General features: G+C 38.1%; 1 protein-coding gene across 2 annotated transcripts; it reads right to left on the bottom strand.

Annotated features, from left to right (window-relative positions):
- Positions 1 to 622: 622 nt before the first annotated feature.
- Positions 623 to 13,968, bottom strand: LOC126817270 (uncharacterized). Of its 2 annotated transcripts, none has more exons than XM_050544089.2 (2): positions 13,797 to 13,968; positions 623 to 2,414 (listed from the first exon to the last, which is right to left on the bottom strand). In XM_050544089.2, the coding sequence occupies exon 2, from the start codon at positions 1,696 to 1,698 to the stop codon at positions 721 to 723; it is 978 nt and encodes a 325-aa protein (XP_050400046.1). In that variant the 5' UTR covers positions 1,699 to 2,414; positions 13,797 to 13,968; the 3' UTR covers positions 623 to 720. The 2 variants fall into 2 exon arrangements, with proteins under 2 accessions (XP_050400046.1, XP_050400047.1); XM_050544090.2 differs by lacking the exon at positions 13,797 to 13,968 and adding an exon at positions 8,664 to 8,806.
- Between the last annotated feature and the right edge of the window lie 912 nt (positions 13,969 to 14,880).

Genomic DNA, 14,880 nt, shown 5'->3' with positions numbered 1-14,880 from the left:
ATCGGGAGTAAACCGTTGTATTTAGAATCGGGGTAAACCATTGTTTTTAGAATCGGGAGTAAACCGTTGTATTTAGAATCGGGGTAAACCATTGTTTTTAGAATCGGGAGTAAAACGTTGTTTTTAGAATCGGGGTAAACCCGTATATTTATAATCGTCAGTAAACCGATGTGTTTAGAAGTAGCCAAGTGCGTATAGAGCAGGTTCACCAATCAGGAGGACCGCGTGTTAGATCCCAGTGTTGACAGAGACAGTTCCTGGAGATTGGCCAGACTGGTTTCCGACAATGATGGTGTGAAAAACACCGGACAAGTAGAGCGTCGTCTACTCCTTCGTATGGGAAAAACAAACTTGGCCAATCCGTGTACACACTGAAGTGCTCGTTAACTGACCCTTGCCGTAGAGCTGCTGTCCGGGCAAAATTTCCCTCGTAGCCGTCTTCATTAGTCTAGTTGGGGCAGAAAAGTAGGACGTTAAACCCTATTCCATTTTATTTCTTTAAAACCGTAGACTATTCCCTCGTGTATTTTAACCAAATCGCTACTTTCAATTTGATGCTATTATTTTACACATATCAAAGAAGTTTCACCCACTTTTAAATAATAACATTTTCAAATCGTAATGGATCTTCACTGTTTTATTTTTCGACATATCAAAGACGCCATTATCGTTTTTAATAAACATACACTAAGTCGTCTAATGGATATGACATTCTAAAAACTAATAATATTTAGGCAGAGTAACCGATCGTATCTTACGTCCATTCATCATCAAACTTTCAATAACAGAATCAGATGTTTGATGGCGAAATACAAAAGGATAAATTGCATATAATTTTTTACAAGAGACATTTTTTTTATAGATGGATGGAGAACCTGCTTCTATTTTATGTAAATAGTTGGTGGTTGAACAGACATGTATTAAATAGTTCGTCACTAATACATTTAATATATAACACGGAACAGGTAATAACACTTCTTCAAACGGTCGATATTGTAAAGGGAACACGTCGGATTTTTTATAAACAAAGTCTTCTTTATAATGAGGTATGTTGTCCCATATATGGGTTTCATTTTCTCCGAATAGGAAGATATCGATAAATGGCCATCGATATGGTTTTGTTTTTAAAGTCGTTAAGCCCTTATGATAGAACTTCCATTGTCTTTTATACGGAGAAAATAAACCAAAGTTGGGAATATTTGATAAAACTGCTCTAATTGTCTGTTTCTCGGAATAATTCAACATGACGTCAATATCGTCATCCCACGGTATAATTCCATGATGTCTATAAGCACCCAGTAGTGTTCCACCATACAGGAAGTACGTAATATTAGCTGATTGACAGGCGCGGATGAACGTGTCAAAGGTCAACAACATGAAGTTCCGCTCGTCTGGTGTAATGATTGGTTGAAAATACATAAACAGATTGGAATACGACATGTCATCGAAATATGTCGTCTGCATCTTGCCAATGAGAGAAATATTTTTATTAAACGTCATATTTCTGATGGCAGGAAATAATAATTTGCTACTTGGAAGAAGCGTTGTATGTCTGAGTTCTGGTTCCATATATGGTTCATTGTGGTTGTAGGTCGTTACCATGGTTACAGAGCATATTATTTGGTATAATGAAAATAGCACCATGGCAACTACTAGGACTAATGGCACTTTTAACATTAAGAAACAAACACGTAACATAATTTAGATGTATAATAATCTACTTTAGCCTAATCTTGTCACCATGACAACATGCTTATATTATACGTGGATACTCGGCTATGGCAATCATTAGTCTATTCATCAACAAATTATATATTCATCAACGTGTTACATGCGAAATACACCTTCACACGTCACTTCCTGCCAACCTAATCTTGTCACCGTGAAACCATTCCCGTATGATTCGCAGGTACTCAGCTATGACAATCATTAGTCTGTTCATCAACCTTCACACGTCACTTCCTGCCAACCATCAACACTAGTAGTAAAAGCTCATGCATCAGGAGGAATAGAATATGCTGGGTTACTTCTATTAAAAAAAATCAAGAATACTTGGCAACATCCGGTAACCAATGGTTGACTTCATTCATAAAAAAACGTACCGATTCGATAGTGATTTACTACTTCCGGAAAACAACGGCGATGTGGCGACACAATCCAATTATACGTCACGAGAAGATATCAAGTATCTACTTTGACATTATTAGGTTCAATCAAAGTATCCACTGATCGTCACGTGCACTGTATTCACATTCTTATCTCGTCTACGTCACTTCCCCTTCCACTGTCCACACCTTTTCGTTCGAGGCCACAAATTATGGATATTCTAAGCCATGATAAAACACACCGCTCAGCTGTTCTTTACACATTCCCGTACTTTATGTAATATTTGTGATCATCATCTTCGACTGGAACTGTAAATAAAATACAAAACAATATATTAACCCCTGAAAAACAGTATGAAATGTTAAAAATACAAGGTTCTTAGTTCTATGTCTTGGCTTTATTTTTCAGGTGTGCTGAAGTCACCAAATACTTATTGGCTAATTATTTAGTTCCACAATAAGCTCCGCAAAATTTGAGTTGGCAATGGAAATGGAATGGGGTTTAACATCCTACTGTTCTGCTCCGACTGGGCTAATAAAGCCAGGCATACGTCATACAGTGTGCTATGAGGGCAATTTTGACTGGACAGCGGCACTACGGCCTACTCTTATATCGAATTCCAACTGTCAATGGAGCTTTTACGTGCACACCAACGTATACACGCGACCTTGGTTTTTCGTCCCATTCGAAGGACTAGACAGCTGTCCTTGTCAGGCCCTCCGTCCTGCATCACTGACAAGGGGAAACGACGTCGGGAAATCCTGATGATCTTGCTCTCGATCTGGCTGGCGCGCTAAACATGAAGTCCCGGATTCGATCCGAGTGTTGACTCGATCTGGCTGGCGCGCTAAACATGAAGTCCCGGATTCGATCCGAGTGTTGACTCGATCTGGCTGGCGCGCTAAACATGAAGTCCCGGATTCGATCCGAGTGTTGACTCGATCTGGCTGGCGCGCTAAACATGAAGTCCCGGATTCGATCCGAGTGTTGACTCGATCTGGCTGGCGCGCTAAACATGAAGTCCCGAATTCGACCCGAGTGTTGACTCGATCTGGCTGGCGCGCTAAACATGAAGTCCCGGATTTGATCCGAGTGTTGACTCGATCTGGCTGGCGCGCTAAACATGAAGTCCCGGATTTGATCCGAGTGTTGACTCGGAGAGGTTCCTCGGGATTTTCCAGAGTGGTTTCATTTTGTCAGTGATGCAGGACAGAGGGCCGTGTTCACGTTAGCGAGCACGTTAAAGTAAGTCGTAGCCCAGCTGTCCGGGCAAAAAGTCCCTCATAACACACTGTATGATGTATAATATGTCCGTCTGAATTAGCACAGGACGTTTAACCCGCCTTCCTATCTCACCTGAACATCACACTACAATCCGTTTCACAGAGGTATTGCGAACACTAATATCTCTGTTCAAGGTGACTACTTTCAATTTGTGACGTCATATCACGCGGCGTCAATCATTGGCTTAGTGGCGCGTGCATTGCTTACATCTATAGACGTTACTAGTCCGAGCAGAATGGTGTCTTTTACTCATTTTAATACCCATTTACACTAAATAGGAAATATTGTTTACCTACAAATACTTCAAACGTCTTTATTTATTTTTCTAATGCTTAAAAAATGTTCTAGAATTTAATTTGCAGAAGGAAAAAAGTTAATATTAGGGGCTCATTAAGCCGCATCGATGTTTTCCCTATCAGTGATTGTAGCGCACTAGCGAATATTCACTGCTTATCAGAGTGAGCACACTGCTGACAGTTAAATTAGATCGTTTGACTGCCTTAAAATCCAAATTAATGAAACCACGCTTTACAAGGCTCAACAATCGTTTATAAATAGAAAACAATATCTCGATTATTGACAACTTAATTAATCGTTATCGCCGTGAATGATCAACCAAGCTTATTTATCAATAAAATACAATCCAACTTGAATAAGCTCGTATAAACACTCGTCACGTGATACGTCAAATACCCTTTTACACGGCTAAACCTATTTGTTAAGGCCAGCTCAATTTTTGTCAAGGTTGCTGAGATGTAAATAAGGTTAGGGCACGTGATTGTTAGCGAGATTGTAAGTTAGAGTAAACATTGGGGCTAGCCCTGTTTGCATCTCGTGACCTATGACGAAAAATTGAGCTGGCCTTATCATTTAGCACTTAAGTCATCAATGTCATTATCTGACGTCACAAATTGAGTGTTTCCATTCATCCGTACCATCAAGTTATTAAGAGATAAATAGAGTTTGAGCGATCATTATATGACGTCATACATGTAGTTCTACCATTCATCCGTGCCAGCTTGTTGTTTAGACATAAACAGAGTTTGGGCGATCAATAAGATCGATAAATTACAACCACGATTCAAATTATGATCATTGGCCAAACTTATTGATTCATGTCCATTCTTTCTATACGAGTTGCTGTATCTGACACGTTCGTAACGTTATATAGAGAAGCCATATTTATATAATACCAGTATTCTATAATTTCTGTGGCTGACATTGTCAGGGTGTCTCATTTATTACACGGTTTGCATTAAAGGCCAACTCCCCACTATGTAGATATTTTATATTCTATTTAGTATTGAGAGAGAGAGAGAGAGAGAGAGAGAGAGGGGGGATATATTAGTCCCGAAATGACCTAGTTTGTGTCGAGTGGATGTTAAACCCAATTCCTCCCCCTTTAATATCACATTACAAGTATTCAAGACATCACGTTAGAGTGTTATCAATTGGCGTTCACCATGGACTTCTATCTTAAAAACCTTCAAATTTCTCAAATAAAACATGTTTCAAAACCAAAATGAATTAAATGAAATGGAGTTTAACGTCCTACTGTTCTGCTCCGAACTGGGCTAATGAAGACGGGCATACGCCATACAGTGTGCTATGAGGGAAATTTTGCCCGGACAGCGGCACTACGACCTACTTTTGTATCGAATTCCAGCTGTCAAGGGATCTTTTCCGTGCACGCGGATGTGTACACGGGACCTGGGGTTTTGGTCCCATCCGAAACACTAGACAGCTGTCATTGCCAGGCACCCCGTCCTGCATCACTGACAAGGGCGAACCACGCCGGAAAATCTGGATGAACTTTCTCGGCCAATGCAGGGATCGAACACCCGACCTCCAGGCTAGCGAGTCATCGGTAGATAAGGTTTGTTTACACCAAGTGAAGAAAGATGAACAACGGAAATTATTCGAGAATATTACAAGTATGGCCGTCTTCCCTAAGCCAGTGAGTGTGGAAATTATGACGGTGTCTGTGATTCTCCTAAAACGGCGAACGGCGAACGCCAAACAAATAGGAATAATGCGACTTGATGATCGGGATTCCTTTATTTCCAGTGTATTTTTTTTTATTCTGCTGTAAAAATTACCGGGAAATTCTAAGAAGTGCCTGACTGTGCTGATAATACGAGAAGGCGAATATTATAAATGTCATTTAAAAACATGTCTTCTATCGCCCCATCTCCACCCAAAAACGCACTCCTTACCATGCGTTAAGTTTTCATTCGATTTCCGCAAGTTTTATTTCTTCAAAAATAAACTGATAGGCCTAATATTTATACCGGTAATAAAATAGACTGAATTTATAAAAATCATTAGAAATACGTTTTAAAAAAAACCGTAAATACTCTTTCTTTAATAGTGTAATATGTTTTATCTATTTATTTGATTATTTTTTATTTTAAGTTATTTTTTTGGGGGGTGGGGGGCGGCGGGTGAGGTGGGTGTACTATTTTATCAGCGTAGAGTTATTAAAAGACACTGATCGGACATGTTTACATTACGAAGTATACAACAGTACAGCCGAATTTGCCCATACATATTTCAGTTAGGAGATTGGGCCTGTAATTGAATCCCGATCATCAAGTCGCATTATCCCTGTTTTTTTGTGTTCGCCATTCGCCGTGTTAGGAGAATCAGAGCCATCGAAAGTATGACGTTAAACATCATTTGGTTTGTTATATTACCTCAGCTGAAGGCCTTCTACATGTAATACAAACATAATTTCCTATAGATTTTATATGATGATTATCTCTAATATTAGTTATTCTCCAGATTTTATAGAATTATCTGTAATATTAGTTTCTCCTCGAGCTAGAAAATAAACTACCCGTATATTGATCAACTGATGGACATGTAATCAGAAATTTGATTTAATTTATGTCGACAAGAAACCGGATGTAAGAACGCCATTACTATATTAGTCTACACGAGAACGATGGACTATACCACTCAGTTTTCTGTCTACAGACCGAACTGGCGGACAGATGGCTGAAACTGGCCGCATATCTAACATATTAAAGATACATTATGGGAGATTAGATACAGAGTTGGCAGTTCTCACTATAAAAGTTAAAATATAGATAATGTAAAAGGAATAGGCTCCACTCTGAACCGAGATATTAGCGCTTGAATTTTAGGCCTAGCCTCGATCATCATTACTAAAGTCGGTACGATAAAAAACATAGATTGCCTGTACAGCGGCACTATGGCCAACTCTTATATCGAATTTCAACTTCCAAAGGTTTTATTTTTTTTACTTGCACGCCAATGCGTACACGGGACCTCGGTTTTTCGTTCCATCCGAACGACTAGACAGCTCTCCTTGTCAAGCCCTCCGCCCTACACCACTGACGAGGGAAAACCACGTCAGGGATCGAACCCAAAAATAAGACGCTAAACCCCATTTCATTTGATTTCATTACGGTACTGAATGTATCGGTTTATATTGCATCCAGTTATTGGTATTACCATTACTCATGTGTGTATAAAAACCCAGCTTTCATGTCACTAGTTATTCCCTGAGAACAAATTGCTCGTAATTTATTGCTAATGTCTTGAAAAATTATGACGCCACCCTGTCCGTTCTCGTTGATGTAACATGCTGATAAATTGAAATCGCCGACCACATAATATCGATCATTTGCTTCAGAACGAATGTTTCATGTTGAACATATTTCATAACCAAGTCTCCTTTACCCCCACGTATTTAACAAACAGTCCATCAGCAGCAAATTGGTGATAAACAATTTACTTGATAAAATAAAGTGAGGTTTCCATAGTGGAGAAATAACTTAGTAATCTGTTTGTATGAGAGAGAGATAGAGAGAGAGAGAGAGAGATTGACGTCCACTCGACACGAACGAGGTAATTTCGGGACTTGCATATAGAAAGATAGAAAGAGAGAGAGAGAAATGGGGTTAATGTCCAGTCGACATACACTAGGTCATTTTGGGACTAAAACATGGTTCAATTTTTATTTCAATAATTCGCTTGCGCGTAGGGGTCTTTAGCAGTGGGAGGAAACAGGAGGACCCGGACAAAACCCATGAGGTTGGACAGTCGACCCCACTCGTTGTCACGTACAACCGGGGAATCAAAACCACGCCAGTTGACTCACAGACAGACTTTAAGGTTAGAACCAGTACTCAATCTGGGTTCCATTTTTTTTGCCGCCAATATTTCATTTTAATTTATTAACCATATATTTTTCCGCCAAATTTTTTTATTATATTTTTTCTATCAATATAAATACACACAATTACGATGTTAAAATTTACAAATTTTTTCTCTGCTCGCAGAGGCCATTTTTGAAAGCTTTTTTAGTACACTCCAGTCAGTTGTGAATGAATTTGTAAAGTTCACTGATTCACAAGTAGAACAAACATTGTTTGGTAGCTGCATCTTACCTTAACCAAAGATTTGAAAATTTCCATTCATCCCTAAAACATTTACCTTTTCCAAATGCACTTAAAATTTTACGCTTTCCAACTTGGAACAATAGATAATACAAAGGGCAAAGCAATGTCGTCATCTGGCAAGGGACAACGTATAGTCGTTTGGATGGGACGAAAAACCGAGGTCCCGTGTAAAAATTGGCGTGCACGTAACAGGGGCGTTAGCAGGTGGAATTAGATATAAGACTAGAGCATAACGCCGCTGCCCGGGCAAAATTTCCCTCATTGCACACTGTATGGCGTATGTCCATCTTCATTAGCCCAGTCGGAGCAGTGCAGAAGGACGTTAAACCACATTTCATTTCATCACCCTCTGTGAACAGTACCTCCTATAAATTGTGCTGAATCTATTGATGGGTTCCGATTGAATCCAAGTCTGGAGATTATCTACCACTGCTATATTTGTGTTCTAAATTAAATATTAAATTATCCATCCAAGTACATATTAGCGTTGATTAAGCCAATTAAAGCCGATGTAACTATTGATATTTTTTTTTTAATTTCCATTCCAGCTTCCAGCCAACTTAAAAATAAAATTAAACGGATTATAACGTCCTACTTTTATGCAGCGACTGGGCTAATGAAGACGGGCACACGATATGCAGTGTGCTATGAGGGAACTTTTTCCCGGACAGCGACTCTACGGCCTACTCTTAAATCGAATTCCAACTTTAAGGCAGGATGGGGGAGGAGAGGGGAGTCGTTTACGACTAGCAATATTTCTTACCGGGCCCTAAGTCACTGACAAGATGAAATCCCATCGGAAAATCTCGAGAAACACGTGTAAATAACAGAAGTGTTGCTTACCAGTTGTCAAATAGAATCAAAACAACATTTACATCATGTCATTTCCTGAAACAAGACCATGTCTACACCAAAACTTCACACTGAAACAAGACCTTGTCTACACCAAAACTTCACACTGAAACAAGACCTTGTCTACACCAAAACTTCACACTGAAACAAGACCGTGTCTACACCAAAACTTCACACTGAAACAAGACCTTGTCTACACCAAAACTTCACACCATTTTGCTCCTCCCAGAGTGTGTTTACTAATAATTTACCGACACCGTCCGTTAACAAGTCAATGTTTGTCTCCTCAGCTAACACCGGGGACTAATTAATAGAACGGACTCTAGACCAATCAACAAATAAAAAGCACACCATTACTCTACTAGAAGTACTGCTCTCCCCGTCGAGTATGGCAAGAGAATGGTCACCCTGATTGTTGATCAATCACTTTCTGTAGGATATTCTACCAGCCACAGTAAACAATTTGTTCAATTAACCAGCATGGCAGCCACGACGTCAACTTGCTAGATTTATTGGAATTTACAGGAAGAGTGGTTGTAATTCAGACGAGTCAGGTTTTAGTAAAATCAGGACGATAACAGGTCAGGGTGTCTGGATCTATAACTTGTCTGATAGAGAGAGAGAGAGAGAGAGAGAGAGAGAGAGAGAGGGGGGAGGGGAGTAACTTATGATACAATTGTATTTCAATAGCTCACCGGTGCGTAGGGGCCTTAAGCAGTTGGGGGTTTGGGGTGGGGGTTTGGGGGGGGGGGGGTCAGAGGACCCACGAGATTGGACAAGAATAATAATGAGATGGAAACCACACCACTTGACTCTATGACAGACCTTATGATCTAAAGTGCATAATTTAGACCGTTTGACCCCCTTCTCCACCCCCTCCCCCGGAAGTTTTGTGACGTGTGTCCGGATCTATTATCTTGTCTTGACTTAACTTTTTTTTCATTTTAAAAAGATTTTTTTTTTTTAATTTTTAAAAAGATTTTTTTTTTAAATTTTAAAAGATTATTTTTTTTTATTTTGTAAAAAAAAAAAAAAAAAAATGTTTCTTTTTTTTTTTTTTTTGTACTAATATTTTTATTATTTTAAATGAAATACCAAAAATAACCCAAAAAACGCTATTGCCACCATGGGCCACCATACACCTTCGACCAATTTCTAAATTTGACTGTTTATTAAAGGAAAGTCGCGAATGTTCACCGCTTGCGTCCAAACGTATAAACCCCGGATAGACTTTCACCCACTCACCCACCTGTCAATCCGCGCTGAAAGAGTCAGAAAATATTGACAAATTTCCGTTCATGATTGAAGATTAACGAACCGACATTTAAACAGGTATAATTCAAGCGCTAAATCTGCCTATTGCAGGTCTTTCTTTAGGCCTGAAATGTTTTCTAGATTTTTAATTAGACATTTATTAACTTATCCAGTCTTATTACCAACTAGAAATCAGCCAGATTTCTTCAAGTTTGGGAATGTGACCTCAAAGATTTGTTGAAGAGAATCTTGTCATCATCCTCTCAAAGACAATAAATTGTAGCCCAATTATTATCTATTCAGATGGTGTATTGTATAAGTGTCATATTACACTGCTCTATATTTAGAATGTAAAACTAAAGCTAGATGGGTTTGGAATCAGATTCTATGAAATTTGAATAAGAGAATAAGAAAAACTAATCAAATTAAACACAGAAATAAACATTATATATATAAGCAGGATGTAATTTAGATAAGAAAGATATGATATCATATCCCTAGCCATAAATAAATATTTCCATGTAAATTTCCACATCAAGAACTCGTAGTATTATTCTTACAATTTCTCGTACAATAGGGGCCACAAGGCAAGAAGTTAGGCCCGATATACGCGAACATCAAACCGAGATCTTTGATACATAAACATATAATATTAAGTTTTTTTCAAAACCGGATACAAATCGTTAGAGGGACCACAGCCTTCGATCCGATTATCACAAAATTCAAACCCAGGGTGTAACGGTGTATATTTAAACGGTTTTTAAAATCGGGTATAAACTGTAATTTTTGGTACACCCAGGGTCCATAATCTAGGAGGTTACGGACCGAATATGGAAAGAAACAAAAATCCGTGGAATATAGACATATATTTTAAGTTTGATCAAAATTGGATAAAAAGAATTGTGACTTCTACAGTGTCCACAACCTTGGTATTATATACTTTTATACTATTTGTGAACGAGAAGCGGGCAGTTTCAATCCGATTTTCATGAAATTTGAACTCAACCATCATAAGGGTGGAATGGTGTCCACAAATAAATTGTGGGCTGACAGGGGCGACTCAATACACGCCCACTTGAAAATATGGGCGTACAAAAATAGCTCAGCATGATAAAACTTGGTTTTTGGAAGACTAAACAACTGATATCAAAGACTTTATATGAAATGAGATTTTTATTTTAGAAATTAAAATGTTAAGTTATTTGATACTCCCACTGGCCGGTTAATAGTTGGCAACGCTTATGTAATTTATATTAGGGCAATGCTACTCAAGACGGACATGTTGTTTAGATCAGCATACCAAGCAATTAAAATCAGTGAACCGGACCAAACCCAAACATCCAAAATTTAGCACTTTTTCCTAGATAGTCCCAGCACTGTATCTAGGCCATAATATGTTGTTAAATACTTAGTTAAGTATACAAGAGCTAAATCTGCCTATTGCAGGTCTTTCTTTAGGCCTGAAATTTTATATAAATTATTAATTAGACATTTATTAACATATCCAGACCATATAAGATGGCTTCGATTTTAAGTAGATTAGAACAGTTCTGCCATTTAATGATTTAATTTACCCAGCTTCACTTTACGCAGCAGAACAGTAGGAAGTTAAACCACATTTTTATTTTATTGCCAATGTTTTAGTTTTTTCTCCCAACACTCGCGAAATCAAATTAAACGACCGTGAACATCGAATAAGGAGAAATCCATTTTTAGAATAAAACATAAAAAAAAATGCCGAGGCCAGACAAATTGTAATTTTATGAATGTAAAAGACGATAGAATACTGGCTTATACGGTCTTCTTACTCATCAAAATGGACCTTCAATCATTTCTGGTGTCAGGCTGCTAGGTTTTATTAAGTAAATATTAAAGAAAGTCTTGACACAGAATGATGCAATATAATTAGGCAGTCGAATATATCACTCAGCCCTTATAGTCCAACTGATAATATTTGAGTCAATGTCTTTTGCCCCCCCCCCCCCAATGAATCACAATGGTATGGTTGCAAGAGTTCGCGGAACAGGAATCAAGTAAGCTTTCTTTATATAGAGAGAGAAATGAGGTTTAACGCCCACTCGACACAAAGTAGGTCATTTCGGACTAACATATGTTTTAATTTTATTTCAATAATTAGTTTGCGTGTAGGGGTCTTTAGCAGTGGGAGGAAACCGGAGGACCCGGAGAAAACCCACGAGGTTGGACAGGCGACCCTGTATACTCCTTGTTACGTACAACCGGGGAATCGAAACCCCGCCAATTGACTCAATGACAGACCGTATGATACAGCGCGCACGTGCTAACCATTCGGCCATCCAACCCCCAGCGTTCTTTATAACCCAAAATACAGTGAGGTGTTTTTTAATGCGAGGATAAACTGGAAAACCATACAGCTCCGGTTTATGGAGGTCCACAGTTGCTAAGGGCTGGTGTACCATGTTCCTGGGGCAACCACCGCTAGTTTTACAACATCTATGAACGGAGTTAAAGTGAGATCAAAGCCTTCTATTGAAGATGACATAGCACATGTATATATAAATAGTTGTACATTGATGAGCCACGGTTATTATTCCCCTCCGCGCCAAAAAACAAAACATTTTTGTCTCGCAACTCAACAATCGACCATATTCCTGAAGCAATGGCCCAAGAAACAAACTATATAATCAAGCGAAACACTGCGAGGAGTATGCAATCGACTAACTATCGTAAATATTCTATTAAATTATTTATTTTTTATTATTATTATTTATGGTGGCTATCGAACAGCTTTTAGCTGGATTTTGGACCACATTTAAATGAAAAAATTATTATCATTAAATTATTATAGCATATGCATATATAAGTAGAATAATTCTTTATGTAACTGGACCCTGTTTCTCGAAATCTTAACTAAAGATTAAATCCAAATTTTAGTAGATACTTCAATTTTAATTGGCTAAGCACTAAAATCAATCTAATATTTAATCAAATTACTAAAACTTGGATTTTATCTTAGTTAAAATTTCGTGAAACAGGCCCCTGGTCGACGTTTCGAATACTATTCTCCCAATTAACACAAGGTAGAATTTTATTGATATAAAATTATTATGCAATGTTTTATCAAGGATACTCTGGTGTTAATTTACTAAATGATCTATCAATTATCTTATTCTCTAAGTGTTTTAAGGCACGTGTAAACGCTTCGAAATGTCACTCAAAAATAAACGTGTTTCTTTCTTCCATAGGCATGCGTTGTACACTTTTGCTATAAGAGTCGCGGTGACTCAGTGATAACCGGGGTCTATCCCGATGTTGGCTGAGAAAGATTTCCGCTATAAGGGGAAACAATTGTCCTTGTGGTGTATGCCCGTCTTCAATAGCAGTCAAGTCGACGTTATACCCCATTTAGTTTTATTTGTGTGAGATTTTGGGATTGGACGTTAAACACCATCTCGTTTCAGTTACTAAAAGAATATAAATATGAAAATAAGGTATGAATACACAATCTGGTTCATTGGTCTGGTAATCACAGTTTCCAACAATTTCAATTTTTTAATGTGATGAATTTCACTTTTTTAATGTGATAAATTGTATTTGATTGTTATTTTTGTTGCGTATTCTGTATAATTTGTCTACTATTCACATATATTGGCTAATACCACACATCATCAAGAACGCGGATTCCAGATCCAAGTGTAGTAAAGACAAGTAAAACGAAATTTTGAACTATAAAAACGAAACGAAATATGACCTGAGTTTTAATCACCATTACTACATTTGCTAGATAAAGACGACCGTATCCACATCGAAACGTTGTTTAGTATTAAAGTCAGTCATTATGTATTAATATTAAAGTCAGTAATTATGTATGATTATAAATATTCTACATACCTTTTTATCCGTGTTATTGCGAGCAAACATCCAATCTGATCCAATCTAGTCAGTGAGAAGAACCAGATCTAAGCCAATACCAAGTGAAATCAGTGATCAAGTAGCTAGGGTTATTGGGAATATTGGCTTCGTATAATACAAGTAACTATCCTATTTACAGACTCTGATTCTCTCTGAGTTGGTTTTACTTGTGGCTGCAGTGATCAGACAGCCCGCTAAATATACCTCCATTCATAAACATCATAAAATCAATAAGGGAGTGAAGAGACTTGAAAATGAAAAGTTTTATATTAGTTTGATGGGGAATCTAGCCACCGCGGGGCTAGATGGAAACGAAATTACCAAATTTAAAACTGTAATAGCGTCTATGTTTTTTATGGAGTAGTTAATGATATGAAATGGAGTTTAACGTCCCATTGTTCTGCCACACAGTGTGCTTTTGAGTGAAATTTTGCCCGGAAGTCGGCAATACGACTTACTCTTCTATCGAATTGAAATTGCTATGGCTTCCTTTATGGAGTAGAAATTGAACCCCTTAGTTTGTTGGGAATCTGGTTAGTGCTAAATGATAAGGCCAGTTCAATTTTCGTAATAGATCACGGGATGTAAACAGGGCTAGCGCTAATCCCAACCCTAATTCTAACCCGAACCTAGCACCAATGCTTACCCTAACCTTAACCTACAATCTCACAAACAATCACGTGCCCTAACCCTATTTACATCTCCACGGTCTTGACAAACAAAAATTGAGTTGGCCTTAACAAATAGACTTAGCCATGGGAATAAACTAAATATGAAAAGATTTAAAACGTTATTAGCGCCTGTGCCCTTATGGAGTTAGTTTGACGGATGTAACTCGATCTACCGCGGGGCTAGATGAAAATGAAATATAAAAATTTATGGAGAAGAAATTACAGCTCTTAGCTTGATGGGAATATACTAACCTCGGGACTAAATAGAAATCAAACAACACAATTTAAAACGGTATTAGATTATTATGCCTTAATAAGGGCGGATCCAGGAATTTTTGCAGGAGGGGGTTTGCCACGTTCCTGAGACAATGTATCTTTCGCGGGGGAGCTCT

The sequence above is a fragment of the Patella vulgata genome, chromosome 4 (assembly GCF_932274485.2).
Source record: "Patella vulgata chromosome 4, xgPatVulg1.2, whole genome shotgun sequence".
Classification (NCBI taxonomy): domain Eukaryota; kingdom Metazoa; phylum Mollusca; class Gastropoda; family Patellidae; genus Patella; species Patella vulgata.
The sequence above is the reverse complement of the archived record's forward strand: the minus strand, read 5'-3'. Positions and strand labels throughout refer to the sequence as shown.

Excerpts from the sequence above, each read along its gene's own strand:
- LOC126817270 (XM_050544089.2), bottom strand. The coding sequence starts at position 1,698 with ATGTTACGTGTTTGTTTCTTAATGTTAAAAGTGCCATTAGTCCTAGTA.